This window comes from Plutella xylostella, chromosome 4 (genome assembly GCF_932276165.1).
Source record: "Plutella xylostella chromosome 4, ilPluXylo3.1, whole genome shotgun sequence".
Taxonomy (NCBI): Eukaryota; Metazoa; Arthropoda; class Insecta; order Lepidoptera; family Plutellidae; genus Plutella; species Plutella xylostella.
In genome coordinates, this window is record NC_063984.1 from 3312821 (window position 1) to 3340783 (window position 27963).

Here is a 27963-nt window from a genome sequence, read left to right on the forward strand (position 1 = left end):
CACCGTGGTGGTGAAACGATACACTGACTCGCTGACTAGTTACCCAGGATGCGCCGGATGTACCTAAGTATATCCAAGTACAGTTGATAATTCACTCAGGGACTCACTTTTCGTGTACACACATGATAATGAGGAAGAAAAACCGCCTCATCTCTACCTAAGTGAACATCTTTTTTCTTGCAATACCCTTTTCCAACTCCTATACAGAACTTTGATTTACAAGTTGCTGAGTTGAGTTCTAGCTAACACTGAAAAATAAGGCGTTGATTGCCTTGTCGCGTTCGCATAGCCAGACTTAAACTAGATAACTATGCCTAATTGCCTATGTAGCAGTAAGTAAGTAACTAGGAAAGAAAGGTATACACATAAATATACATTTATATGGTATAGTATTAAAATTGATCGATCTCGGACACTAGACCAGGGGCTCATTTTCGTACTTAAAATAATTCAGAGTTCTAAATAAATGTGTTCCATTCAGACCTCAAACATACAAGAGGTTTTTCAGGGACCATGACAAAAAAGTTTTAATAGAACTAACGCATTCACTTGTTGATGATCGAGAGTCAACTCTTGTTTTTAAATAAAATACGCCTTTTTAGTAGCTTTGTATAATATTCGTTACATATTGATAATTAAACAAACAGGCTTTATAGGTTAGCGTCCAATTTTTGATCCTACCTATAATCCTGTTTAAAGATTACAATGATGTCCATTAACTGTGTTAAAAACATCACCTTATCATATTAAATTATATTTCTAAAAAAGCTAATTTGGTGTGAAGATCACCGATTATTCGATTATGTTGAACACAACTTTACTGTACTTACCTATTAATTCAAAATGTATTTGCAGACATTATAAGAATGGTTCAACCATAAAATACTTTAGTTAGGTATCTTTTATGTTCTAACTTAGGTACTATTAAAGTTTAGTGCGTCAATATACTAATTATACGGACGCAAAATTTATGGGAAAAAAATTGGTTGATGTTTTAATTTTAAACTCGACATTGAAATAATAACCTTGCCGAGAGTTCATTAACCGAAAATAGCAGTGGTATTGATCAAATTTGATTGCAAAAATTACTAATAATCACTACTTACATTATATTTAGAAAATATGAGGCACCCGATTCATTACAACCCATCACGTTCCCACTGCTGGGGCACGGGTATCTTTTCTATGAAGGAAGGGTTTATGGCGTAGTCCACCACGCGGGCCAAGAGCGTATTGGTGGACTCCAATAAACAAAAAAACACAACCAAGCTTGTGCTGAGACAGTTGTCGGGTAAGCGGTCAGCCTGATAGTGAGATGTTTTCAAGCTGCTCGAAGGCCGCTGACAGGCTTCACGACTGCTGCCGCAACAACAACCAAGACCGTGCACGGAAACGGGGACGTGCTAAACTACAACAACACTTAAAAATTCACAAAAAAAACTTTTTTTTCATGAATTTTCAAAATTTGTTAAACTAAAGTATCGATCATTTAATTTAGTATGACTAGCTAAGTATCACCCACCTTTTTGCCTTGACACTACTTTTGCAAAATCCTGTATAGTAAGTATAGATATTAGTAGATGTTTGCCAACACATAATTGACACCTAATTAGCACTTACTAACTTTATTAAGGGCCCGTACAGGGTGACGTGCCCCGCCAAATTTGGGTTTTCAATGCTCTTCACACAGCACACGCAGTGACACGCACACATGTAAGTTTGCACAGTGGGTCGATAAACTTTTACTCGTCAACTTTATTGACAATTATTTTCAAGTAGTGATTTGAGGGTAAGTTTAATTTTTAATTACACTGGTAAGCACCAGGAAAGAGTAGAAATTAATAGGGGTGCCACTTTTCTCCATACTCGGAACCCGATTAGATTTCTAAACAAATGTGGTATTTACTTGTAGAAAGGTAACTACAGGTATTAAAGTGTAGATAATAAGTTATACTAAGGGTATACTAAGCCGAAAGGGGATGACTCAAGGGGTCATTCTGAACAACTTTAGTTCTACGAGTATTGCAAAAACGCGAAAAAAAAATCGTTTTCCATGGTAAAAAGTCACGTGTCAACAAAGTTTCTATGATAAAGGTTTTTTTTTGGTTAATTTTTAAAACTCGTAGAACAAAAGTTCAGAATCAGTCTCACTTGTTTTAACCCGACTGCCGAAGGAGGAGAGTAATGTTTTTTGATTGTATGTATTTATGTTTGTAAGTATATTTTTTGGTGGCAGAATAATATTTTTTCATATTTTTAGAGTTTCGTACCTCAAAAAGAAAAAAAAGCAACCGTTATAAGATCTCTTTGTTGTCCGTCAGTCTGACTGACTGTCTGTCACTGCCCTTTTTCTCAGAAACGGGTAAAGATATCAAGCTGATATTTCGCATAGATATGAGGAGTACCCAAAAAAAAATGGGGTACTCCCTCTCCCATACAAGTAAATTGGGGCTGATATTTTTTCCGGTTATTTTGATGGTGTAGGTAGGGTATCGTTGAATAGGTCTTTTAATATAATAGGTATAAAAAAAGGTTAAAATATAATTATTTGGCTTTTACCCTTAAATTTGGGGACCACACCATAGACAAATCCTAATTTAAAAAATGATTTCAATAGATGGCGTGATTTTATGTTGGGTAACTCAGAATAAGAAGTGATGATATCTCAGAATAATAATGGTTAATGGTGCTATTCCGCTGAGCATCGAAACCGGTGGGACGCTAATGAAAAGTGGTCATGGAAATGCACCAGGGTAGACCCTGCTCCTAGAACAAGGCATGAGTTTGTGATTTGTGTGCGTGAAAAGCGAGGATGGAAACTTTGAATATTTTCTTGATTTTTTTATTATTGATGCAATAACATATACCTAGTATTATTTTGAGTTACCCACCGAAGTCACCCCGTGGCAGGTTGACTAGATAGGTACTTTTGCAAATCACGCCATATATCGTTGTTTTTATTAGTGGCTACTGTCTATAGAAGAAATTCCGTCATTGACAATTTTACGTTACGAATGAATTTAGTAATAATGTAATCCTAACTAATATTATAAAGCGAAAGTCACTGTCTGACTCTCCTACTATAGAATAGATTCATCATATTAGGTTTTGTATTTATTTCAGACAACTGAAAAACTTTAATACCGCGATGTAGGATCTTCATATTAATTGGCCTCGGTTCCATACAAGCTCTCTGTATTGCGCTTTTAGTGCCATCTGTTGGTTATATCCGGAACTGTCTGTCTGTCTGTCTGTCTGTTACGCTTTCACGCCAAAACTACTGAACGGATTTGAATTAAATTTGGTATACATATGGTCTAGACCCTGAGAAAGAACATAGGCTACTTTTTATTGCGAAACGGAGGTTGTAAGGGGTTAAAAGGGGGGGTTAAAAGTTGTATGCGAATACTTAATTTTAAAAGATAAAAATACTACGGCTGACTGGCGTAGTGGTTAGTGACCCTGACTGCTATGCCGAAGGTCCCGGGTTCGATTCCCGGCCGGGGTAGATCTTTTTTTAAATAAACTTTATATTTAAGCACTTGATGAGCAATAATTAAACATTTTGTTCTAGCGTTTTTGAAACTTCGACCTGTGAGTGGATGAAAAATAGGGGTTCATATTTTGTATGAAGTTCGTCATTTTTGAAGATAAAAACATTATATTTTGTATTTAGGCACTACATAATCACAAAAAAATAATAATTAGCATTTTAAAAAAAAACCCAGTGTGGGGGTGTAATATAGGGGTTGAAAGTTTTATGGGTGTTGAGTTTTTGAAGTTTAATTTATATAGTAGCTATGTCCGCTCCTAGATGGCGTTGTCGGGTATTCGTATAGATCGCTGTATGGTTTGATTTTAGCGTACATCAACTTATAGTTTGTATGTATTTGCAGTAAGTTTTGGAGGTCCTCGAAAACAACCCAATAAACGACTGTACTTTTCAATACGAAGTTTCATTCATTGTCATTTGGTTCTTAATAGTTCTTATGCGTCATTTTTGAAGATAAAACCATGAAACTTATTACGTAGGTGTTTTAGGAAAAATGTGCAGACATTTTCTATACGGAATTCCCGTGACTGACACGCACACGATATCAACGCACAGGCTAAACGTAGCGTAGGCACTTGAAATTTGGAAGGGACGTAGATGAGGTACCGTATTTCCCACAAAAACCGGAGTTAGCGGGATTTTCCCGCACGCGTTCATACAAGTATTCATTGTAACGCGTGGAATATGCACACGAGATGCGGGAAAATGGCGTGCTATCCCACGTGCGTGATGAAATCTGCATGCTGTTAAAACAGCCTAAAGCTTAGTTACAATAGGATATTGCAAGATACCTAGATGTTTTCAATCTAACATGTCTGCACACCTTAGTAAAGTTATGGTTTTGTTTTGAAAAATGGGAGTTAAAGTGAAAAAAAATAAGTAGTATGAAAAAAACCAAAACTGCATAAGTTAGATGCTTGAAATTAAACATTTATAAATTACTATTCTGCCATTGCTATACAACTCTTTGCTCAATGAAGTCATGAAAATCATTTTTAGTCAAGTATCTTCGTAGGTACTTATTTGTCAATTTTCATCTAATTTAATACCACCATGGCATGTTATTGGGTAGGTAGTTCGGGAGTCGTCCACGACAAAATAATTTTAAGGCGAAGCGAAGCTCGCGGGCAACAGCTATAATAATAATAATAATGTAATGTCCTCCTAGCCGAATTTCGACTACGGCGGCCAATCTCAATTGAGATCAGCCATCTACGCAGGAGTATATTATAGTGCCCAAGTGTGTGCGCAGTACACAGGAGCACTCTCTGTTCCATCACTCTCATAACCCAATGGGACGGATTGACCGACACGACTGGAGAGAGCTAGGCGCAGGACCGACTGCTTTACATGCCCATCCGACAGCATGGATCGTTTCACTGTTTCGGACAACAGGTGATCAGCCTTCTATGTCCTAACCAAACTTAGAACCACAATTTAGAAACACAAATTGATGGCCCCACCCGGGAATCGAACCCGGGACCTCTGGGTCATGAAGCGAAGCTTCTACTACTAGACCACAGAGGCAGTTAACAGAATTTAGTAAACCCAGTAAACCTAACTAATCCAGAGGAAACCTAAAATATCTTTCTCTCTCTCTTTGAAAAACATACTTAATAGCCCAAACTCGATTCTATTCTATTCTCTGTGGGGGTGTAAGTACCTGCACCTGGCTCTCTCGAGTGGAACCTTTGTGCATATCCCCAAGGTCTAAACTGCCTTCCTAAGCGTGAACCATTTCCCACCACGCTGGTCCACTGCGGGTTGGTGGGTTCACATATCTAGATGTGCTAAACCTAGATATGCAGGTTTCCTCACGATGTTTTCCTTCACCGTTAGAGCGATGGTATACATTGTACTTAAGTTAAAAGAACTCATTGGTACATGTCAGCGCCGTGATTCGAACCCGCATCTCTTGCGTGAGAAGCGGGCGCTTACCCGACTGAGCTACCACCGCGCCCAAACTCGATGCTTTTAGCTATTAAATCTTTGAAATAAAATTCAGTCACCTCCGTGTTACTGCCCTCATCAGATCCTCACGAGACCATGCCTCAACCAGCACCATGAGACTGTGTTTTTGAATCCTAACCTAATCTTCCTACGTATTGTCATCACTTAGATCCATTCACTATATTGCTGCTCCTCATCCCAGGGCCGTGGGGACCGGAGGCACGTCAGCTTTTTAAAGACATCAGCAGCGGACTAATAGAAGTCTCAAGGGACCCTAGGGCTGGCACTTACCTATCACAAAGGCTAAGCATCGCTATATAGCGGGGTAACGCGGCCAGCGTCTTGGGTACCCTACCCGACAGTGGCAGCGATCTGGCCAGCATCTTCTTTTTAGTTTAATTTTAATTTTATATTAGTTAGTTTTAGTTAGGCATTAATAATTATAATTTAATCAAGAAGTACCATGGACTTAACTAATAAAAAACATTATCATTTAATTTATTGAATATAGTATAAGAATTATGCTTCCTCAATTTCAAATCAAATTATGTTGGTGTCATAAAAGTTGAAAAAGTGCAATGACAACCAATGTGCAGTGATTTTGTGTCTGTACACAATTAGATCGCGAGCTGTCAGTGCCGCCTAAACCGACGTGACCCTTCTTTGGAGGCCACCGGCCGACTGAGTCAAACGTCGCTTGTGTTTATGATTTTATAACACAGAAAGCCGCCATAGATATTTGTATGAAGATTTGAGGGAAAAAAATTGCTCAAGTTTGGGATTAATTTACACAAAATAGGTGTGTGTTTATTAAAAAACAAGGTATTTAGCGCCTAGTCCTAGCATTTATCTTTATAATTTGATAAGAATCATATGAAAATTCTTAATAATTACGACACAGTTGTTACAATACGGGAGTGTGATTTACTAGTTTTTCGTAATTAATTTACAGTTATCCATAAGCATTTACTAAAATTCGAATGATTCAGCACCTAGCTAGACTCTTCGGCTACCTGTGTGATTTTTTTCAAGGCTGTAGAGCATCATTTACTACATAATTCTATGACAATGCCAACCCTCGATTGCCTATTGCTGACCCTTAATAATCTGACCTGATTAGTAATTTTCTTGATCCAATAATGCGATACCAGCTTACTTCCTGCACTTTCATGGACATACATATGGAGTACTACCCAGAGACCGCCGTTGTTGGTCAACTGAGCCGAATATGGGTGGATAAGTGGATATTATCTGGACGATTGCTGGCTGCGACGCGCCGCGCCGTGCTGGCGGAGGCATCAAACATTTACCTATAAGGATGTTACAAACTCAGAAGGTCATTACGAACACATTTTGTACTAAATTGAAAGAAGTGCAAAATTACAATAAGTTCTTACTTAAATGTGATTTCATGTTTCGTTGAAAATCAAGTGCAGATGTTCTCGAATATTTACAAACATTCAGCAACCCGAGTGAGAGGTTCCTTCCTGTACAGCCTATATTTCCATATTTGTAACGCTGGCTTTGAACTTCCGCTACGAAACGAATCCTTGAAAGCGTTCGTCCAAAACTGGTTTAAAGCCAGCGCAGTGTGTACGAAGTTAAGTAAATGCTTAGTATAGCGTGTGGCGAAGCTTGAGCGGTGTTCCCTGATTGGCGTACTTGCTATAGTTGGTGGATACGCGGGCGTAGTGCGACTGCGCAGTTGATGTCTGGCGGTGTGAGCGCGCGCGTCCCGACCACCGACCGACCGCAGAATATATTGTTCCAAATTCAAATTGTAAACACGTGCTGCAGGTGAGTCGACCGGCATACGTTTTTTTGTAGTTTTAGTGCATGAAAAATATTTATGAAAAAATATACATACTTACATGTATTTTTTTTATGGAATATACATTCATGTTAAAAAAGGGTAAGCTGATATGGGGTGACTTAAGGGATCATTCTTTACAACTTTTGCTTTTACGAATTTTAAAGTTTTTGGAAAAGAAAATTAATTAAATAAGTAAGTATAACAACATTTTTAATCCCTAAATAAGGAATAAAATATTTTCTGACATAGGTATTGATAAGCGTGTTATTGATTGCATTGCTTACGATAGATTGGCATTTGTCACCTAATTACTTGTTATAGATATCTATAATTTAATCATCATATAATTAATGTTTAAATTAATAATCTATAAACATAATGATATCTTTATTATCTAACTGTACACTAATACTCGGTACGAGTAAACTCAAAAATAGGAAGATAATTAGTATTTGTGAAAACTCGAGAACGCTTGGACCTTTTAGGCTAATTCCAGTTTTGAATTATTTGAAGTTCATGGAAGGTTCTAATCCTAAAGGTAAGTAAACAAAAATAAATAAAAAACTTTACAAACTTTACACAGATTCCCAAAATACAGTGTCAATGATTATGTCAAGGTGACCGAAATAATCTATGAAAGACGATATCACAAACAGGAAAACCTGCGACCCTGGTTAGAATTATTCATTTTACCTAGAAAGGTATAAACCAGAGTAAAACCCCAAACTGGAGCTAAATGTAAAAAATAGTAAACCCAGCATAATTTAACAAAAATGTAGGAAAAACTGTTACATGCATAATAATAGGACGGCACATCCTCGAGACTTGTCACAAGTCATTGATACAATGAATTGCTCCACTTACACATGGTTACAGTACTTACAGCCCAGACTAACAATACACGACCAGATGGAGTGCCAGTGCAAAAGAAACGTCTCGGCAAATATCCCACTTTTACCACTAAGCTTATATTTTGAATTAGTTCAGTCAGACGATTTGTAACTTAATTGATTGGTACAATGGTTTGAACTTAAAACGGTGTGACAGTAAAAAAAATGCGGACAGTTTTATGTTTTGTTTTTGTACTTATATGACAGACCATCTTGATTGTATATCGTTAATCTAAGGCTTCAGAACTTACAGTCATTGTGCCGTCGGACCATTGTTCTAAAAAAAGTGTCTGCTGAAGATTCAGCTGACAAGGATTTTTGGGTACAGCCAAATCAGTCTCGTATTCAGTAAACCAACACAGTATAATTTATTGTCAAAATAAAATATGTATCTTCACCGTAGTGTACAAAAACTATAAATAGATAGTAAAATCTTCCATCAAAACTTAAACACATGTTAAACGATATCAAGGAACTACGAACTTTCAAAACACAACCTGTTAGTAGTATTTTGTCTTGGTACCTAGCATAGTACTGATAGGATCTAAAGCCTTCTTGGTACTCCATAAAAAAGCGAATAATATAACCCCGGCTTAACTCTTGCATTTAGTTAGTCTTAATTTTGCTCTTAATTTATAAATAAAATACAAGTTATGCTTATTACGTTCTAAAAATAAGTACTCAACAACAACTTTAAGTATTTTTTAGAAAAACTAGTTTATTCACATTTATTTGCATTGTTCAGTGCACTAAATAATATAAAAACGCATATTTATTAAGTTTTTCCCACAGTCGCATACATTCACCTGGTCATTTCACTGATAAAATTTTACCGTGCATGTACCTACCTTACCTACATAATAATATTTTCATACCTTGGTCATAGAATGATGTTAGATTTGTTGTAGCCCGTTGCGGGATTTTCAGTAACCAAAGTAAACTCATGGGTTGTACATAATAAAATAAATGCACCACATTTGTAAATCAATTAAATGTGAGGTACTTACTTATAAATCTAGTAGCGAAATGTGGCAACAACAATGTATCCCCTACTCACACGCATTCGTGGCTAAAAATAGTAGCCATGCGATATAGTACAGTATAATCATTGGCTCACCAGGCTTTGTTTGCTCTTTATTCGGGAGTTGTAAGAGTCAATTTATCATAAGTGTTGCATATAGGGTGGCTTCCACTGTACATACACGAGTTGATAGTACCATACCTAAGTATATGTATGATGTTATTATGATGAAGAAGCTATCGACCGGTGCACGCTCTTGGCCGGAATATGCGACGCGCGTGCGCCCATACGTTGACATACATTGTAGCTACCCGAGTACTGTGTCAGACACGCGTGTCGAAAAAATATACTTAGGCCCGGGTCTCCTATTTACGCCGTAGGTCGCGTCCAGCGTCACGCCGTAGGCCGCGTCACGATGCTCACTATAGAAATGTACTGGTGCGGTCTCCCTCACACGCCGACGTTGGCGCGTAGACGTAGTGAGCATCGTAACGCGGCCTACGGCATGACGCTGGACGCAACCTACGACGAGAAATAGGAGACCCCGGCCTTAGGGTTGATCCGATTGATGCACTCAGGAGCAACGAAAAAGTTCCACTTCAAATCAATCAATCAATCAAATCGTTTATTTGGCAAAAGAAAATATTACAACTAAGGTACAAATAGTAGTTGCTTAATAGTTATACATTGGTTTTGTAACTAAGTAGGGTAACGTAACGTACCTTGGGACGCTTGTACCTCGGGACATTGATTGTATTTTAAAAACCGACTAAATAAACACATTAAAATTCTACCCTAGGCATAGTATTTTACTCGCTTGGCAAAACTAGTGAGTCTCGTGATCATACCAGCATCAAGTGTGTGGTGAAGACAATATGAAGTTTTTTGGAGTCAAAAGTAGCTTTTGTATAGTTTTTTGTGTTGCTTTATCTCATTGAGGCATGCTCAAAATAAAGACATGGATGTCACGTATAACTTTTCAGTTATTTAATTTTATGACATGGCAATTATCTGAAAGATTCCTATTAATTAAAAATAAAGATATTTAAATTTTGGTTAAATATTGCTTTTTTGTACCTTGGGACACGATTAAATTTGTACCTTGGGACACTGTTTCCTATGGCTTTGTACTATGGAAAATGCAAACATCTAAATAACGCCTTATATCTCTGTTCTTATTAGTGCCAGAGTGAAACTAGACAGAAGAGAGATGCAGTAAATCAATAAGAACAGACATATAAGGCGTTATTTAGAAGTTTGCATTTTCCATAGTACAAAGCTATAGGAAACAGTGTCCCAAGGTACAAACGTGTAACGTACCTTGGGCCTAAACAAGCATTTTTACTTTTATCTTAATTTAATAAAATCTGGCCACACTAAAGCTTTAGCACAAATACTAGTGATAATAGATTATATATCCTACCGAATAAAGAAAATTTCACATTAATATCTTAGTTGTACGCTGTGATAGCGTCATTCAAAGTTGGGGTAGTCGAAAATGTCCCTAGGTACGTTACGTTACCCTATAATAAGTGATCACTGAAAACCTAAACTAGGTTAAACCTGTATCATAGGTTTCAGTTCCTTCCATTTGACACTAAAGATAGAAGTTTAAAATTGACTACAAAAAATTCTCCATATTAAGGGTCTAACTTGTCTTACAAAATTACAACACCAATTTGTTTAGTCTTTAGAAGTATACTACAATATTGCAGATTTGGTGCTATTGTCACTGAAACTTTTTTCAGTTCAATTTTAATTCAGTGTATTAAACTGATTTACATTTTTCTATTTCGATTAGGTATTGATCACCCGCCGTTGATCATAAATTCATAAATCATATTCATGATCAATTACTATGTACTTGAAAAACTCACGATCATTTATCATAGCAATAAATATAGCAATAAATGTCACTAATAAACTATAACACCTAGGTAAATTACTTACCTAAGTAAGTAGGTATATAATTATGTTGTTAAGTTTACAAAATAAGGTCCATCAAGACATCAAACATTGTTAGTTAAGTATGTACGTGCGATTACTTCTATTATTCTCGTCAGTATGGTATTTTAAGGTTGTCTGGATGAAATTATAGTAATAAGACCACCTTTCATACCTTTGTATAAAATATTTAATAAACAGTGCCAAACTTGCTAATCCAGCAAAGCAAAATCCCAACGAAGTCGTGAATTTTCCGGGGTAGGTCATTTGTTTAAACAACAATCAAAGATTCCGATTGGATGTTTATTTTCCACCAAGGCTCACTCCGCTGACTCACCGTCATCAGCCGACAGGAATGCTGATTCATTTATTAAGCCGCTACAATACAATTGATTTGTTCTTCAGACTTGGTCAAGGTGTTTTCTACGGCATTAAAAAGGAAATTGCATTGAAAGTAAAACCGTGTTTGCGTTAATTTTGAACTTTGTGGAGAGGCGGTGCAGTGGGTTCAGTTCAGACCTTGAGATTCCGTTGACCCGAGTGTCCTTTGTGTGGAGCAGGAGACCGGTTCCTGGAGGGTTACTCTATACTGACGAAAAACAAATGGACGAGAGCTGTCGCGCAATGGACACGTTTAATATCCACGAGATAGAGTCTTCGACTTCGTTTTTCGTTATATAGAGTGGCCCCCCTTGGGAGGCAGCTCGCCACGGACAGACAGACAGACGTAAAAAACTACAAGTTGCCCGACTGGTTCCCGCGCGGCTGCAGGGAAGCCATTTTGCGAAGCGCACAGATTTTGTAGAGAGTGCTCTTGTGTACTTAGGTACTACCTATATATATGATCTTCTGGGCTCATTTTCTAAAGAAATTCGGCCATGGGAGCATTATTAAAATAAAAATACTCTGATTAATAATTTGCGCCTCGCTTGCTTCATACCTAAGCTTTATTAGAAAGGATATGTGTAAGATTGAACAAGATTTATTTATATGATACCTCAATGCACTTGACCTTCGCAGAGTGCATTTAAATTTATAGTTTTTGCCATTTATAATTTTTTTACGGTTATTTAATGCATTAACCAAATTACTCTATTTTTAGATAGGTAATGCAATCGCTATTAATATAATGCAATAGTTATTAGCATATTTTCAATTAAACATAAAAAGTATTGTTTCGTGTATCCTCTTCCCTCTACCGGACCTTGATAATGAGAATTAGTGCAAGAAATAAATATCCTCTGCCGGCACTCATGTTTCAGTCACGCTTCCCCGAAGCTTATCCTGGCCATGTAGCACGGGGCGCTATTAAGACGTGACAAGAGTTCTCCGTCGCGCTCGCTCTAGAGGCTCAGCGATGTGAGTAGGAAATGCAAGCTCGTCTCGCCGAGATCTCGATCTCGTGAGATCTCGGCCATATTTTACGAGATTGAATCTCGTCAAATTTTGTACGAGATCTCGCGAGATAACGAGATCGAGAAATGCAGCGTGACGACGTGGTTTTCATGCAAAATATGTGTTTTTTGACAAGCCATTTTCAGACAAACTAACTTGCCTTTCCGTACCTTGATAACTTCATCTTCTACTTTAAACTTATTGTATTTGATTAATACGATCTCACAACATTTATTACAAACTTGTGAAGTTAAATTTTTGTTTTTATTTATAAACAGTAATGTTGTATTACTTTTAATTATTGAAACTAAAGCAATACTTAATATAGATCATTATTTTGTTACCAATATTGTATGAATTTGAACTTATTAGCTACAGTAGGGACTTATAATAATTAGGTATAGACATAAACAAATGTTATTAGAGTTAGAGACAAAATAATAAGTACTCTGCTGTTGATTTTTAAAAGAAACTTACATTATTTTAATAACTAACAACGAAGTTATTATTAAATTACAAATCATGTCATTTACTAGTTCCTAATACAAGCATTTGCATAATGTTTTTATTGACATTCTCCCAATCTCGCGAGATCTCGTAATTTGCGAGATCTCGCGAGACTGCGTTTTGAGTCTCGCGAGATCTCGCTAGGTGAAAATCTCGTACGAGATTGCATTCCCTAGATGTGAGTGAGCGCGATGCAAAACTCTTGTCACGTCTTAAATGCGCCCCGTACTAGCCCTTCTGACTGGCAAATCCTTATTACACAGCGACAAACACTAGATTAGTGCGTTTGATACCCACCAATCATATTCATTGTTCCAAATAGTAAAGTATTGGTGGCAACACATAATATATAAGCACATCTGTGGTAGAAAGGTACCCTTACTGCACTACCGTCACTAAGTGCCAATTTCTCCATAGTCGGTTAGAGCATAACCAGGTATTAGTGGCTAACTTTTGACACATCTGTCCATCATTTTATATGGAGATGACGTATAATTGATGAACCCGACTATGGATAAATTGGCACTAAAGCTTGCAGCAAGGACGAGAAAGGAATTCACGGGGAAATTACAATCCCGTCCGTATTGTAGACGCCTATCACGTATGCTACATATACTTCAGCAACGTAGAAATATAAATAGTAAAAAAATATAATTTAGGATTTATTACATACATGTTATACGAGTTTGAATTGCGTTTATAAAGAGCATAAGTATATCTTCATCCAAGGCAAACCACGGCGATCGGTTAGTGTACATATTTGGTTTCAAGGTCTAGCTTCAAAATAATAATGTTGGTATCGATTATTGTATTAGGTGTGACCGGAAGATAATATTTGCAAATATGCCGAGAAGGAAATGTAAGAAAATATTTGTGACCAAAATATTAACATAAGACTTAAAAAATACGTGCTTTAAAAACCGCTAATGCGTCAGCTAGTCTTCATTTGGAATTCAGAAAAAATACAGATTTTTAAACGGAAAAATCTAGATATCTGGTTTAAGAGGATCTGGTTTAAAATATGCGTTTGACTAACCGGTTGGTGTGGTCTTCTAGAACAAACTGATTATACAGGGTGTTGCAAAAAAGGGTATAGTATGCTGAAAGAGGGTTACTCAGGGGGTCATCCTGGAGCACTTTTTTGGAACGACTTTTGAAAACACAGGAAAAAAAATATACTTTCTCCATAGATACTTTGATGATAATGCGAGTTTAGACTATAACTTTTTAATAATTTCCAGAAGTTGTAAGTACAAGAAAAATGTTTTAGAAAAATCATGTGGTTCCCGCCCTTTCGGTTTTACTATACTAAAAAAAAAAACACGCACTCACGCCTTGTACTAATGTACTCCCTTGGGGGGTAGGCAGAGGTGCATTGCTGCACCCACTTTTCGCCAGAGTGTTATGTTAGTCCCAATGTAATAGGGGGCGGGCCTATTGCCATTTTACGGGCACATCCAAGACCCGAGAACAAATATCTGTGTTTAAACAAATATCTGCCCCAGCCGTGAATCGAACCCGGGACCATCGGTTCAGTAGTCAGGGTCACTAACCACTACGCCATTCGGTCGTCGCTATTTTACTATACTATACTACTTTTGCAACAACCTGTAGAATAACGAACGTAGTAATTGTCTGTGTCCTAGACCTCATACTGGCTGGCCGGCTAGTGGCCACGTTCAGTAACTAATGCAGGTTTAACTTGTTAGCCCTGTAGTTTCTGTCTACGAGGTCCAAAGAGTTAAGTAGCAACAAGGTGACTGGAGATAGTGTAGAGAGTTTCCGGAAGTTCTAACGTCGTCCCGCTGGGGATTCGAACTGGGGACCGCTCGGTGTTGGAGCTGAATGAGCTTCTACCCCTTGACCATAGAGGCAGATAAATACTGGCAGCAAAACTATCTTTATGTTTACAGAGTTTTTTCCGTATACTTACGTTATTATTATTATTATTCAGTGATGATGAAAAAGTTATTATTAATAGTAAGTTATTAATAGTATTGATCTGAATTTTATAAAAATAGTTCCTAGTTATAGACAGATTTTTTTCAAATAATTTGGTTTATAAATAGCTTGCAATGCATGATATGAGCTGAGGGTTACGGAAGGTCTTTGGACAAGTTCGTTGGTCTCTATGTTTTTGTATGGGTCGGCATTTCTTATATCATGATCATGAATAATTTATAATAGCATGTTATTACATGGCTGTTGTACGTTAATCACAAAATTATTTAGACGACTTTAATCCCAAGTTTAACCAAAATGACTAAAATACCATCTTATTTTTAATCTCTATTTATTGTTGTTTGTGCGAAGTTTTTTTTTGGTCTTGCATTCTGTAATATTGTTATCGCAATACCATATTCAAGAAAAAAAATTATAAATAGGAAAAAAGATATCAAAATCTAGTATAATCCACACATCTTCTATGTGCCGTGGCGCCATTTTCGATGTAGGTATTTTATTTATTAAACTTATGCCCAAAATATTATGGCTCATCATTGATAAATTTTTCAGCATGTTTAGGTACCTACATTATTGTTTCTTATAATCCCTAGGCGGGTCTCGTAACAGCTCGAAAGTTCTTCATTAGAACAGGTTCCAAACATCCACAACTATCTCTTCAGGCTGCAGTCGTAGTCGTGACCATACCAGCTAGCCCCGCCTACTTCCTTGCTCCAATCTAGCTCCTCACGATATCAACTTAAACAACTAAGGTCTTTAAGGACGATATTTCCGCAAATGTGGAGCCTCAAAGTACCACCAGGGTAGTTTCACCGCACTTTCTATCTTCGTACACCTCTCCCTAAATTGCTATTAAATGTTTGCTGCCATTTACCACGGCCACAGTGAGAGTAATCTTGAGATCTCACGGCTCATTTCCACCGGTATCGCGAGATGTCTTAGTTCCTAATGGTTCCGGGAATACGACTGACAGAGCGTGATAAGTGCCTATACGCACTCGGGTTTACAGTTCCAAATTCAACCAGCAAGTCTTTTTTAATGGCTCACAACTTGAATAAAAGTCGAAAAGTATATGATTTTTCAAAATTTAATAGCAAATAGAAACATTTTGTGCACTTGAAAACTAACTTGTAATTTTGTAAGGATAAAAATAAGAGCTAGGGTGTTAATAAACGTTGCTTGAGTGCACTGAATATTAAATACCATCTATATTAATATCATAAGTAGAAAACTACGTATGGCTCGGTTTCATAACTCTTCCGTATTGTCGTATGTTAGAACCTACTAAGGCGCATACATTGCGGCGTTTAGCAAACAAAACTTTTGTATTGTGTTTGCAAATCACGGTATGAACGCTAACGTAACGCTTATGTTAAATAATTTGACTTTAACTTGATGTAATATGTAAATAGATAATATTTACAATACGTAATTCGAATATGATCTAGAGTTCGAGTACTTCACTCGTTGGTTGTGTGATATCTAACAAGTTTTTTTATGAGATTCATTATCAATATAGGTTTATTGTACTGACTAGGTATAGAGTTAGATGCCATACTTGGCTAATCAGATACGTTATATTGTTTTAGATAGGTACATAGAAAATTTCAACTTTACTAAACTTTGGCGGTCGGGTGTAATACTATAAGTTTAGTACCTATGTAATATTACAGTACCTACGCGATATATCAATACTAAACGACTAATAAGTCACTAACAACATCACAAATGGCGCAATAAAATTGATTGGCTTGTATGGTTTCTTGTTGTCGGTTTGTTTGACTTCTAGAGCAAGGTGCCTTTGAGGATCTGGGGGGTCACTCTATTGACGTAAAACGAAACGAAACTCTATTTCGTTGTATTAAGCGTGCCGATTGCACGACAGCTCTCGTTCGTTTGTTTTTCGTTAGTATAGAGTAACCCTTCTGTGACGGGTATCAAAGCAAAAACGGGACTGATTACACGCCTTTTATGCTTTACAACGTAACAAAACTATTAAATATACTTAGTTAGTAATTAAGTAGTGAAGAGTATTCTCAGAATGGGTAATACTTTGGCTTTGAGCGATTATATTCGCTTTATTGTCAATAGGTTCATATTTTAATGATGCTGTTGGAGTAACTTACACAGTCGTTAATTGTAACTTCATTAGTAAAGTAGTTTTTTTACTGTTTTTGCTAAATCACGTCATGCCGAGATTTTTGAAATATGAAATAGTATGACTTTTATTAATTAAGCAACAAACAAAATACTTGTTTATAAAAATTAAGTTTAATACAAAAGAAGTTCATTCGTACAGCTTTGTTACAAAAAAGGTCTTTGTTTTTGTTTACAAGAAGCCACTGAAGAAGCCTTTAATCTAAGAAGAAAAATATTCTGCAAAGAAAATTATAACGCTTTGTTTTTTTAACAACAACAGAGACTTAAAATGTAGTTAGGTACCTTTATTATTATTTTTCAATGCAATTTCGTCGTAAAAACCGTTTGTTTCCAATCGATGGTAGTTGTTTAATGGGAGAGTGGCACTATGAGGCTTTAAACAGTATGTCACCAGCCACAGACCTATGTGACTAGATGCCACAAATGCACTCATTTCTATGAGAACCAAGTATAGGAATTATAATTTTTGACACTGATAATGACAGCTGGCCGGAACTGAAATGTATGAACCAAAATTTGATCATACCATGATAATACGATCAACTTTTTGACACGCGCAGTACGTACGGAAATCTAGTGTCATATACGTCTATGGCACCAGGGGGGTTACTCTATACTGACGAAAAACTACCAAACGAGAGCAATCGGCACGTTTAATGCAACGAGATAAAAAAACTTCGTTTTTCGTCTTAGTGAGTGACCCCTACCTCTTTCCACTGATGTAATGAAAACCCTCATGTCCACATTACAGAGATGCCGAGTCCGGACTACAGCGTGGCACAAGTTCCATATCCCACTCACGTATCCCCCTGTTCTTCCCCAGAGATGCCAAGTCCAGACTACACTAGTTCCAAATCCCACTCACACCACGCTCCCGTTCTTCCGCAGCTATGCCGAGTCCAGACTACAGCGTGGAGCTGGACCTCGGGGAGCCGCCGCCGGAGCTGCTGCAGTACGCACGAGAGCACTGCGGGGAGCTGCCCGACACGCGCCTGCAGGCCGTCGAGGACCTCCGGACTATCATCTATGGTAATTATTAAGGCTATGTCCGCACAGGCAGGAGGTCTGCTTAGCGCCTAGATTCTAGCGACTCACTTAGCGAGTAGCCTAGTAAAGTAAACATGGAAGGGCAATGACAGGTGGAATTTTTTCGTGGTCCCAGTGTATCGCTGGCGATTTCTCCATCACCACCGTTATCGTTGTCTATATTTTAAATGAAAGTGTGTTTTTAGGTAAAATTGGCTAACTTGGCCCATATTTTTTTTCCTGTATACATATATATATATACACATATGTGCAATATAATGTTGGCTATAAAAATCAAATGTCATAAAGTGATAATACATAGTACCACACTGACTGACCACACGCTCTATAAGTACATACATAGTACCATCCATACCCACTGACAATACATCAATATTAGCAATAGTCGATGTTTGCGTTAACGATAACAACATTGCATCATCATGGACACACAAGCTATAAGTATAGTGGTCTATGATTGGCCGGTGATATACTGTGTTGCCGCTCGATAGACCATGTCAATTGTTTATCGATAGTTGAAGAAAAGACTGTAGTATCGATAAATTTGTAATATCGATAGTAAAATGATGTATTATAGTACCTACAACCAGCAAAGATATTGATTCTGTGGATAATATTTTAAATTACCGAAGTAGTAGGAGAAGAGATATCGATACAATCCATTGTATCAACTGTCGATATGGTACATATTTATAGCGTTCGATAATCGATAGAAAAACTATAAATTTTCATGCAACACTAATACTAATAAATGAACATTGCTATTTCCAGAGCGCGGCGAGTGCAGCCCGCACCGCACGGATGACGAGTTTTTGGTGAAATTCCTGCGCGCGCGCAACTTCATACCTGCCCGCGCGCACAGACTGGTAAACAATACCCCATTGTCCCTAAACACTATCACTCTATAACCCCACAACTATAACATGGCGAAAGAAACGGCTGATACATAGTAAATTGCTCTAAATATCAAAATGGACAAAATGCACATTCAGCGAATAGAATCCCACGTTTTGATTCGCACGCTTTCAATGAATGTTTTCGCATTATTACTGCAGCTGTGGAAACGTTTAATGATGATACTATAGTAGTAGTACAAGTACAAATTATAAATTCAAATTGGATCGAACATCCGGCACTGTCGAGCGCAGCCTCGTCAGGGTCAGACGTAAGATAATACTATGCCAGGAATGTTACGTGAATGAGTGCATGATGGATTTACTTGCGCACAGTTTATTTATACGTTAGTGCATTATCTAGGTTGATAATGTGTCATTCTGGACAAACTATCATGCAACAACAACATTAGAGCTGGATTAGGGTTTGTCACAGTGCGCGGTGGTAAGAAGATCAGCCAGTCTGATTAGCTATTCGTTGCTGACTACCCAGGGTGCCCTAGACGTAGGAAGGGACAAATGTAATGTTCAGTTAATACGTTACTCGGAGAGGCTCCTTAGTCCTTACATGCACCAGAACAACATATTGCCACAAAGAACTCAATGAATAAAGATTTTTAATTTGTCCTTCCAGTTGGTAAACTACTACCGGTTCAAAGAGGAGAACTCGAAATTGTTCAAGAATGTGTTTCCGTTCGACCTGCGCGAGATCGGCGACCGGCAGATCATGTCCGTGCCGCCCTACCGCGACCAGGACGGACGCAGGCTGCTGCTGTACAGAATAGGTGAGGAGTTTACAGTTCTAATAGTGAAGTACCTACCTAACTGTATAAGATTTAGATAGCCCGTGAAGTGGCCAGCATGCATTTTACATAGATTTCATTTTCAGCGTGTCGGTGAAAGGATAGGCAGTCAGATAGGTGGTCAGACGCTGACTGCTCAGTGCCAGGGGCTGCCCCTATCGCGAACTTGTTTTGGCAACGATTGTAAATGGAATGGATTCAAAATGTAAATTAATTTACTTCATAAATAGTACTTCGTTTTGACTTCGAGATAAGGCTGCTGCGGCGGACCACGTATCACTAGAGGAGGCTTTCACGCAACCCATAAATGAAAAACCATATATTACATTACATTAGTACAGGTACCGAGTACAATGGCAGATAATATCAAATAGTAGATTTGATTGTTCCATCCTCTCACTGTAATGCCATGGCAATTGCAACACAATACATTGACCACAATGTGATTTGCCGCTCATAGATCAATCCAGTAAATTATTCAAACATACATTAGCTATACCTATATATGTGCACAAATATCTTCTCTTAGATAGCTTCAACAGTCAATCGCGTAGGATGTAAGAAAAGATACTTTATTTATATTGCGGACGTTTTTCTTTACATAAAGGTTCAAAGTTTTTTCAAGAATGCAGTAGATAGTACGACCGTCTAGTCTAGGATGTTAACAACCTTTATTTATAAAAAAGTAAATGTTGAAAGTACCTTGTAAAATATTACTATAATCATATTATGTAGTTAGAGCTGGGTTACGTAGACGTTTTATTACCCTGTAGCGTGCCGTAAATGCAATAAACAATATGAGCTTTTCCGTTTAGAAGCACTTTCGCCTTTTCCGCCTCCAAGTTTCCATTTAGAGTTCTCGGCATGTGCCTGTTCACACTTATGTGATGAAAACCGGTTAATTAATATTCTTGGGCTGCAAACTATTGGCTCCGTTTCCTGGTGTCGTGTTTTGAAAACGGCGTGTTATTATTGTGACTGTAGAAATGAAAAATATGAAAATGGTTATAATTTAAAAGGAAAGGAAAGTTATGATCTTGTTAAGATTTATTGTTTTAGATAACTATAATAAAATAGTTGTAAAGTTGTCTGAAAGAGACGGCTTTGTAAGAAGAGAGCCTTAAACATGTTGGAAACTTGAAATTCTGTACTTATATATTATATTTATATTATAGACCGTGTGCAAATAAAAAGTACAATAAAGTAATCTACAAAACAAAATCAAACACCTGCTTCATCAAGGGCCCCATCACCTAGCTCTCTTATTCCATCCATCCAAAGGTGTCTGGCAGATAACGTTTTAAGTGATAAGACGTAGTACGCTAATTAAGTTACAACTTGTTAATTTTATATTCTATTTTAACCAACCTTTTCTACCTCCCAGGCTGCTGGAGCCCCAAGAAGATCCCGATCGACGACCTCTTCCGCGGCACCATCATGGCTCTAGAGCTGGGGCTGCTGGAGCCGCGCAGCCAGATCCTGGGCGGCGTGGCGCTGTTCGACCTCGAGGGCATCGGCACCAAGCACGCCTGGGAGATCACGCCGGGCGTCGCCTCCAGGATCATCAAGCTGCTTGTGGTGAGCTGGACAACAGAATATAACTAGTGCTGAACTTATTTGTTGGAGTGTGTGGGTGACACACTTTACACGCCGGGTTAGGGCTTTTAGTGACAAGTGGTGGTTTCATTTTCACGCACTCCCTCATGCTACAAGAGGTATACAATATTGTTTTTGTTTCTTACTCATACATCTTATGAGAGTACTCATTTCTTATAGTTCTATGTTATTCTCAATGTAATGTTGATAATGAGATCTCACCAAGATCTCACAAGGCGCATTTGATTACCTTTTGGAAGTTCATTCATACACTGTGAATGGTATCGATGGTTGGATAAGTAATCGTTTATAAATATTGAAAAAATGTTGCACGCAGATCTGCGAAAAATTCGACTAGCCTCAGGTACTTTGAACTTAACCTTTAATATTGGTTTTGTTATTACGTTTCTCATAGTTAGAATTAAGTATAAATTATTTCATATCCAAACACTTGCATAAAACTTTATAACAAGAATCATTTTCCTAAAAGCTTATTTACTGAGGTTATTAGTTTACAAAATGTTCATTATTTATCTGAGTCAGCGAAGAGCTAAAAGGTTGAGCACCTTTAATCAACAACGTTGAATATTAGCGAGGTTAATGAAACGACGCTTCCGCTCTCGCCGTGGAGCCTTCAGCAAATTAACAAATAAATAAGAAAACGGTAGCTGTTTACTTTATAAAAGCAAAGCAATGACCTCCCGATGTCGGGTATTATATTTATTTTTAGGTCCCCTATTGAAATTTCATACTTGTTTCCTTTAACATCTTTTGGCTATACAAACATGGATTAAGTAACATTTTCTTATTCCAGTCAAGCTTCCCGGCCAACACGCACGCGATCCACATCATCAACCACTCCTGGGTGTTCGACAAGATGTACAGCATCTTCAAGCCGCTGCTCAACTCGCAGATGAAGTCTAGAATATTCTTCCACGGCCACGACTGCCAGTCGCTGCACAAGCACATCCTGCCCGCTCACCTCCCCGAGAGGTACGGGGGCATCCACCCCGATTACTCCTACACAATCTGGCTGGACTCCCTGAAGAAGAACTACAGGGTTGTCAGCGAGCTGATTGACTGCGGGTACAAGTTCCGGGAAGACGAGGTCGCTCCCGAAGTGGTTAGGCGGTTGAAGGAGGAAGGGTTTAAGCTGTCTTGATGCGAGGATGTTTGTCGCTGGTGCTAGCGGAAGCGGAGGCATAGGGTCAGCTATTGAATGTTGACTGTACATAAAAATATGTGACGTTATCAAATCTGATTTGATAATGAGTAGACGTGTCTTAAACATTACCTGTGTCTTAAACAGTTTCGTTAATATGTTTAAAAAAAACATGTCTATATTTTATGGACATGCATGAGTTTTTTATGTTTAATGTATGGTGGTAAGTTAATTTATAATACGTTGTTGTATCCAGTAGATTTAATTCAACACATATAATAAGTTGGGATTAGGACTTACTTAGGCATATTCCGTTTGCGAAATCGTCAAAAGTCTGTGATAAAAATGCTTTGAGTTTAATGCAATCTAGAAAATAGCATTAATTTTTTTGCTTTGTATAAATTAGTACAAATTCGTAATTAGGTACGACGCTTCATCATCACGAATAGAAATAGTATCTTAATCAAATATACGTTATGTAATACTATTTTTACTTATACAATTTCCAGTTGTAACCATGTTGTAACTAATGAAATTATACAAATAGCTTTGATATTTTTTGTACTTATGAGTGGAATGAAGGAGTCAAGATCATCGATATTACAATAATAATAAAGTTAATAAAGTTTATAAGATTTTTAGTTTTACATAAACTGGACGCCTAAACGGTCTAAGCTCTCGGGCTTGTTAAGTAAAAAAAATGCCAGGGGATGGAAGATACTTGAAATCCTTTCCTGTACAAACAAACATTTCATCCCCTTTGGTATATATGTTACTGTAAAAGCCCGAACAATGGTAAATCCTAGGATTTACCAGTAAATCTTAGGATTTACCAACATGAGTTGGTAAATGTAAGGATTTGTGAAAATGGGTGATTTTTTTCGGGCTTTTACCATTAGAATTTGGTAAATGCTAGGTGTTACCACTGACACCTAGTAAAAGTTGGTTATGGGAATAAAACAAAGATTAATTATAACCTATTCATTTATTTCAATCAAAAACTTAAATTATTTTCATTCAGAATTTATATTATTTTTTATGAACAGTCATTTTAAAACCTTTAAATCAACATTATTTTAACAATGTGTGATAATCATATATTTTTTCATTTTGTAATTATTATCCACCTCTAAATTATTTCCTAAATAGTTAAGATTAAAACTATTAAAATGTCTTCTCAAAAACATAACAGAATCGATATTATATATTTTTTTTGTTAATTATTGGCATTTATTAGTAGGTACAGAAATATACTTAGAATGTCCGTCACCCATAACACAGGTTCTGCCTAGCTTGGGGTCGGATGGCCGTGTGTGAGATGTCCCCACATATTTATTTATTATTATTATTATTTATTATACTTGTTGAAAACAAATTGGAGGTCAAGGTCATTCATCAACTTTTGGGCGATGTAATGCACCGGATTATGGTATTTATGTGTATAGTAATAGATGCGAATTATCATTGAATGCTGGATTATTGGAAAATAACTTTATTTTCACTCATTCACTGAACGATAATTTAAACACGGAAACCAGAAGTAAAATAATTTTCACGTATTATTATTGTTCACGTCAAGTAGATTACAATAATAAATATTTCTAAGTTCGGTTAGTTATAAGTTATCATCATCATCACGACTCATTACGTCCCCACTGCTGGGGCACGGGTCTCCTTCCAATGAAGGAAGGGTTTCGATCTAGTCCACCACGCTGGCCTAGTGCGGGTTGGTGGACCCCGACACAAGCAAGCTTGTGCTGAGCGAGTTGTCGGGTACGTTTTCAAGCCGCCCGAAGGCCTCTGACTAGGCTTAACGACTGCTGCCGAAGCAGCAACCGGGACCCACGGCTTAAAGTGCCGTCCGAAGCACGAAAGCATCCAGAAAAGAACCACTTGAAATCGGTCACCCATCCAATGGCTGACCATGCTGGTTGTTGCTAAACCTCAGTGATCAGTTACGATCACTGAAGCCCGCTCGACTACGGACGCTTTGTTCGACTACGGAGGTTATAAGTTATAACCTGGCTTTTTCAACATTTACCGTGCCTTAATGTAAATCCTAAGATTTACCAAGTGAATAGTGGTAAAAGTGCGAATCGCAAAATCTTTCGGGCTTTTACCATTAAGAGTAGGTAAATCTTAGGTTTTACGCGTAAATCTTAGGATTTACCGTTGTTCGGGCTTTTACAGTAACATATATATATATTATTTTTAGCACTAAGTCCATTTCCAGACAGAAAGTTAGCTTTAACTTTCCTGAAGTTGAATTGCGTAGGAAGTATTTTAGCTAGTACTCAGGTACAAGTATAAAGTTGATCTGCAACTTTGAAAGTGAACTAATAATAACTATGAAGGATTATCTCTAAAATAACATACCTAAACTAACTTTTCACGAAATAAACTTATAAACGAGCTTTCATGATCGACTGAAACTAAGTTTCTAATACTTTTTCTGCTCTATGTAGGTACTTACATACATTTTGCGTTACAATAGCCTATTCATGAATGAATCAGCTCTAGCCAGTTCATTAAAGTGATGACGTAGAGCAGACAGTGTCGGCTGTCGATAGCGAGACACGCCCATCTCAATCACCGACCCGCAGTTGTACTGCTTCTGAACCTACTGACACAAACTAACCATTATACGCTATAGAAAAATTAAAGCAACTTACCAGTAGCGAAGGGTAATTCTTTTTCTTGGGGAAGCCAGTGTGAAACATTATATTATTTCATAATATAGGTATCAAATCAGTCGATCCAAAAGGGAAGCCGACGAGAATCGTGTTGTATAGACTTTTCCCCGTAAGGAATCTATTGTTTAAAACAATATTAAGAGCTTAACATTTACAATAACATTTATTAAATCCACAAATCATCTTGAGCACTTAAATAACTTCAGACAAACTGCAACTTTTGCCCATGAAATCACCTTTGCTGCTCGAGTGGTGCAAGTAGTTGGCCTCCGACCTGGTCTCATCAGACTTTTCTTCTCCAATTCTCTCTAGATCCGATTTGCGGTGTGTGGTCCGTGGACGCTCGCACCGCGGGAACTTGAAGTGGGAGGCTTGAAGGGAGGTACTATCCGCAGGGAGGTCACGTGACGACATCGTGATGTCACCACTGCGGCGGAAAATACGGAACGTTTTCTTTAAGCGGTTGAAGAAGCTCATATTACTGCATTTCGGAAACGGCAATACCTGGTTCATTGGAAGTAATGGCCGCTCTGTAAGTACCCCTGGGTACTCAAGACCTCTTGCTGCTGGTTGTAGCTTAGGTGAAGAGGTGGTTGTGGACAGATTGCAGCAGCTCTGCGTAGACCTGTGTTGTTCCGAAGATCTGTCTTCGAGTCTTCGCCTGAGGAAGTGCAGGCTGGCGGTGTAGAAGAGCTCCTCATCATCAGGCTTGCTCAAGGCTTCGTCCAGTGGCACGGGCGATTCATAGTTCCCCGTAGTATACACTTCCGTTGTTGCTTGTTGCATCACTCGCTATAGCGGGCCTTTGCATTTTTATTTAATCATCTACAGTATAACAATTAAAAAGTAATGTAACAAAATAAATAAATAAACAAAATGAAATTTATAAGTGCGTTACTCAATGCACTGACGTCTAGGTGACAGATAGGTATCGGTTCGTTTCATTTATTGTCAAAATGATAACAATATTTTCTTAAATTATTAATGAAAGAGGTTACGTACATCATCATCATCATCAGCCAATAATCATCCACTGCTGGACATAGGCCTCTCCCAAGGAGCGCCACAACACTCGGTCCTCGGCCTTCCTCATCCAACCACTACCCGCCACGTCGTCCCACGCTGCGTTTGCCTGTTCGTGGTCTCCACTCGAGAACTCGTCTACCCCAACGGTTATCGGTTCTTCGGCAGATATGACCAGCCCACCGCCACTTCAGCTTGCATATTTTGACAGCTATGTCGGTAACCTTAGTCCTCTGACGGATAACCTCATTTCTGATACGATCCATCAGAGAAACCCCAAGCATAGCTCTCTCCATAGCATAGGTTACGTTCGCTATGATAAAATACACACAAAAGCTATTTAGTAACTATTTTAAATCGGAATAGTAGATCCTGATATATTACCCCTTACCTAAAAACCTCTTTAACTTAACCAATTTATCAGAACCTATACAAAAAGTTCTACTTTGATGCGTTTATTCACCTCCATTGACAATGTCTGTAACAAAAAAGGAGCAGCCCTTAGGCGCAGTTTACCGTTCACACGGCTGGTATATTTTAGTGACGCATCTCATTTCCTACAGAGGGTTGATTGGCCTGAAACTGTACAAAGTAGCGAGTGTGGCCGCGACACTGCCCACACCAATGACCGACCAACAAGAGAACACCAAAAAAAATTAGTTTGCATAGTAGTAAGTATATCTATTAGTGATTTTTGAGGAAAAACTGTTACATTAGTTTTCATTTATTTTTATTGTTCTAATAGGTTTAATATATTTAAATGAAAATAATACAAAGTTTAGAACAATAATTTGGTTCTCACTCCTTTTGAATTATTAGTAAAATACTAAATACATACTACCTACTCTCCTAACATCAAACACTGTTACAAATACAAATAATAAGACGGTAAGTATATGTAAAACAAAAAAAAACTCAAAAATACTCATTAGTACCTTATTGTCTTCATGAGATTTGTGAACTTACTAATTTTAATTTAGGTACTCTACCTACCGTACCGATGATTAAAAATTTTCATACAATCTTAAAGGTTCAGTTTGTATAATTAGGTAGTTCAGTTGGTAACATAGTGTCTTCTTTATTATTCGTCTTATTAGTTATAATATTATTTATTTTACTAAATTAATCTTTATTTTAATTAATCTTACATAATATTAGTTTACTACCAGGCATAGGTAGATAGAGTTATAGAAAACTATAACTGATTACCCAAACTTGTAAAACCACTTCTCTTTTCCTGTGTGCGGAGGCTCAACCGCAGTCCCGAACATCACTTCCAGATCCCATTCTATTCCACATGCGAAGTGAGCAACTTAACCCCAGAGGTCGCCGACCCCGGGCCAAGGTCGACGCTCTCTTACGATTGAACTTTTGCACCTTTTTGCGAACCCATTTGACAAACACCTTTAAAATAGAAAACTTAAGTTTGCATCGATAAAATGATACTGAAAATAAGAAAATAGTTATTAAAGTATTTTTTTAGACTCAATGTTTCCCACTTTATTTGGCATTTATAGTTGTAAGAATACAATATTGGAGACTGTTGGACAT

At 37.6% G+C, this 27963-nt stretch overlaps 1 protein-coding gene across 2 annotated transcripts; it reads left to right on the forward strand.

Moving 5' to 3' along the window:
• The first annotated feature begins 7144 nt into the window (after positions 1 to 7144).
• LOC105381741 (alpha-tocopherol transfer protein) lies at positions 7145 to 23326 on the forward strand. 2 transcript variants are annotated; one of them, XM_011551536.3, is made up of 6 exons: positions 7145 to 7300; positions 18084 to 18224; positions 19014 to 19108; positions 19770 to 19920; positions 21323 to 21516; positions 22349 to 23326. In XM_011551536.3, exons 2-6 carry the CDS (start codon positions 18086 to 18088, stop codon positions 22694 to 22696), a joined length of 927 nt encoding a protein of 308 aa, XP_011549838.2. In that variant the 5' UTR covers positions 7145 to 7300; positions 18084 to 18085; the 3' UTR covers positions 22697 to 23326. The 2 variants fall into 2 exon arrangements, with proteins under 2 accessions (XP_011549838.2, XP_011549836.3); XM_011551534.3 differs by lacking the exon at positions 7145 to 7300 and adding an exon at positions 7714 to 7854.
• The last annotated feature ends 4637 nt before the right edge of the window (positions 23327 to 27963 follow it).

Excerpts from the sequence above, each read along its gene's own strand:
- LOC105381741 (XM_011551534.3), top strand. The coding sequence starts at position 7,833 with ATGGAAGGTTCTAATCCTAAAG. Across the intron at positions 7,855-18,083 it reads GGAAGGTTCTAATCCTAAAG|CTATGCCGAGTCCAGACTAC; the intron begins GTAAGTAAACAA and ends GTTCTTCCGCAG. Across the intron at positions 18,225-19,013 it reads CCTCCGGACTATCATCTATG|AGCGCGGCGAGTGCAGCCCG; the intron begins GTAATTATTAAG and ends TGCTATTTCCAG.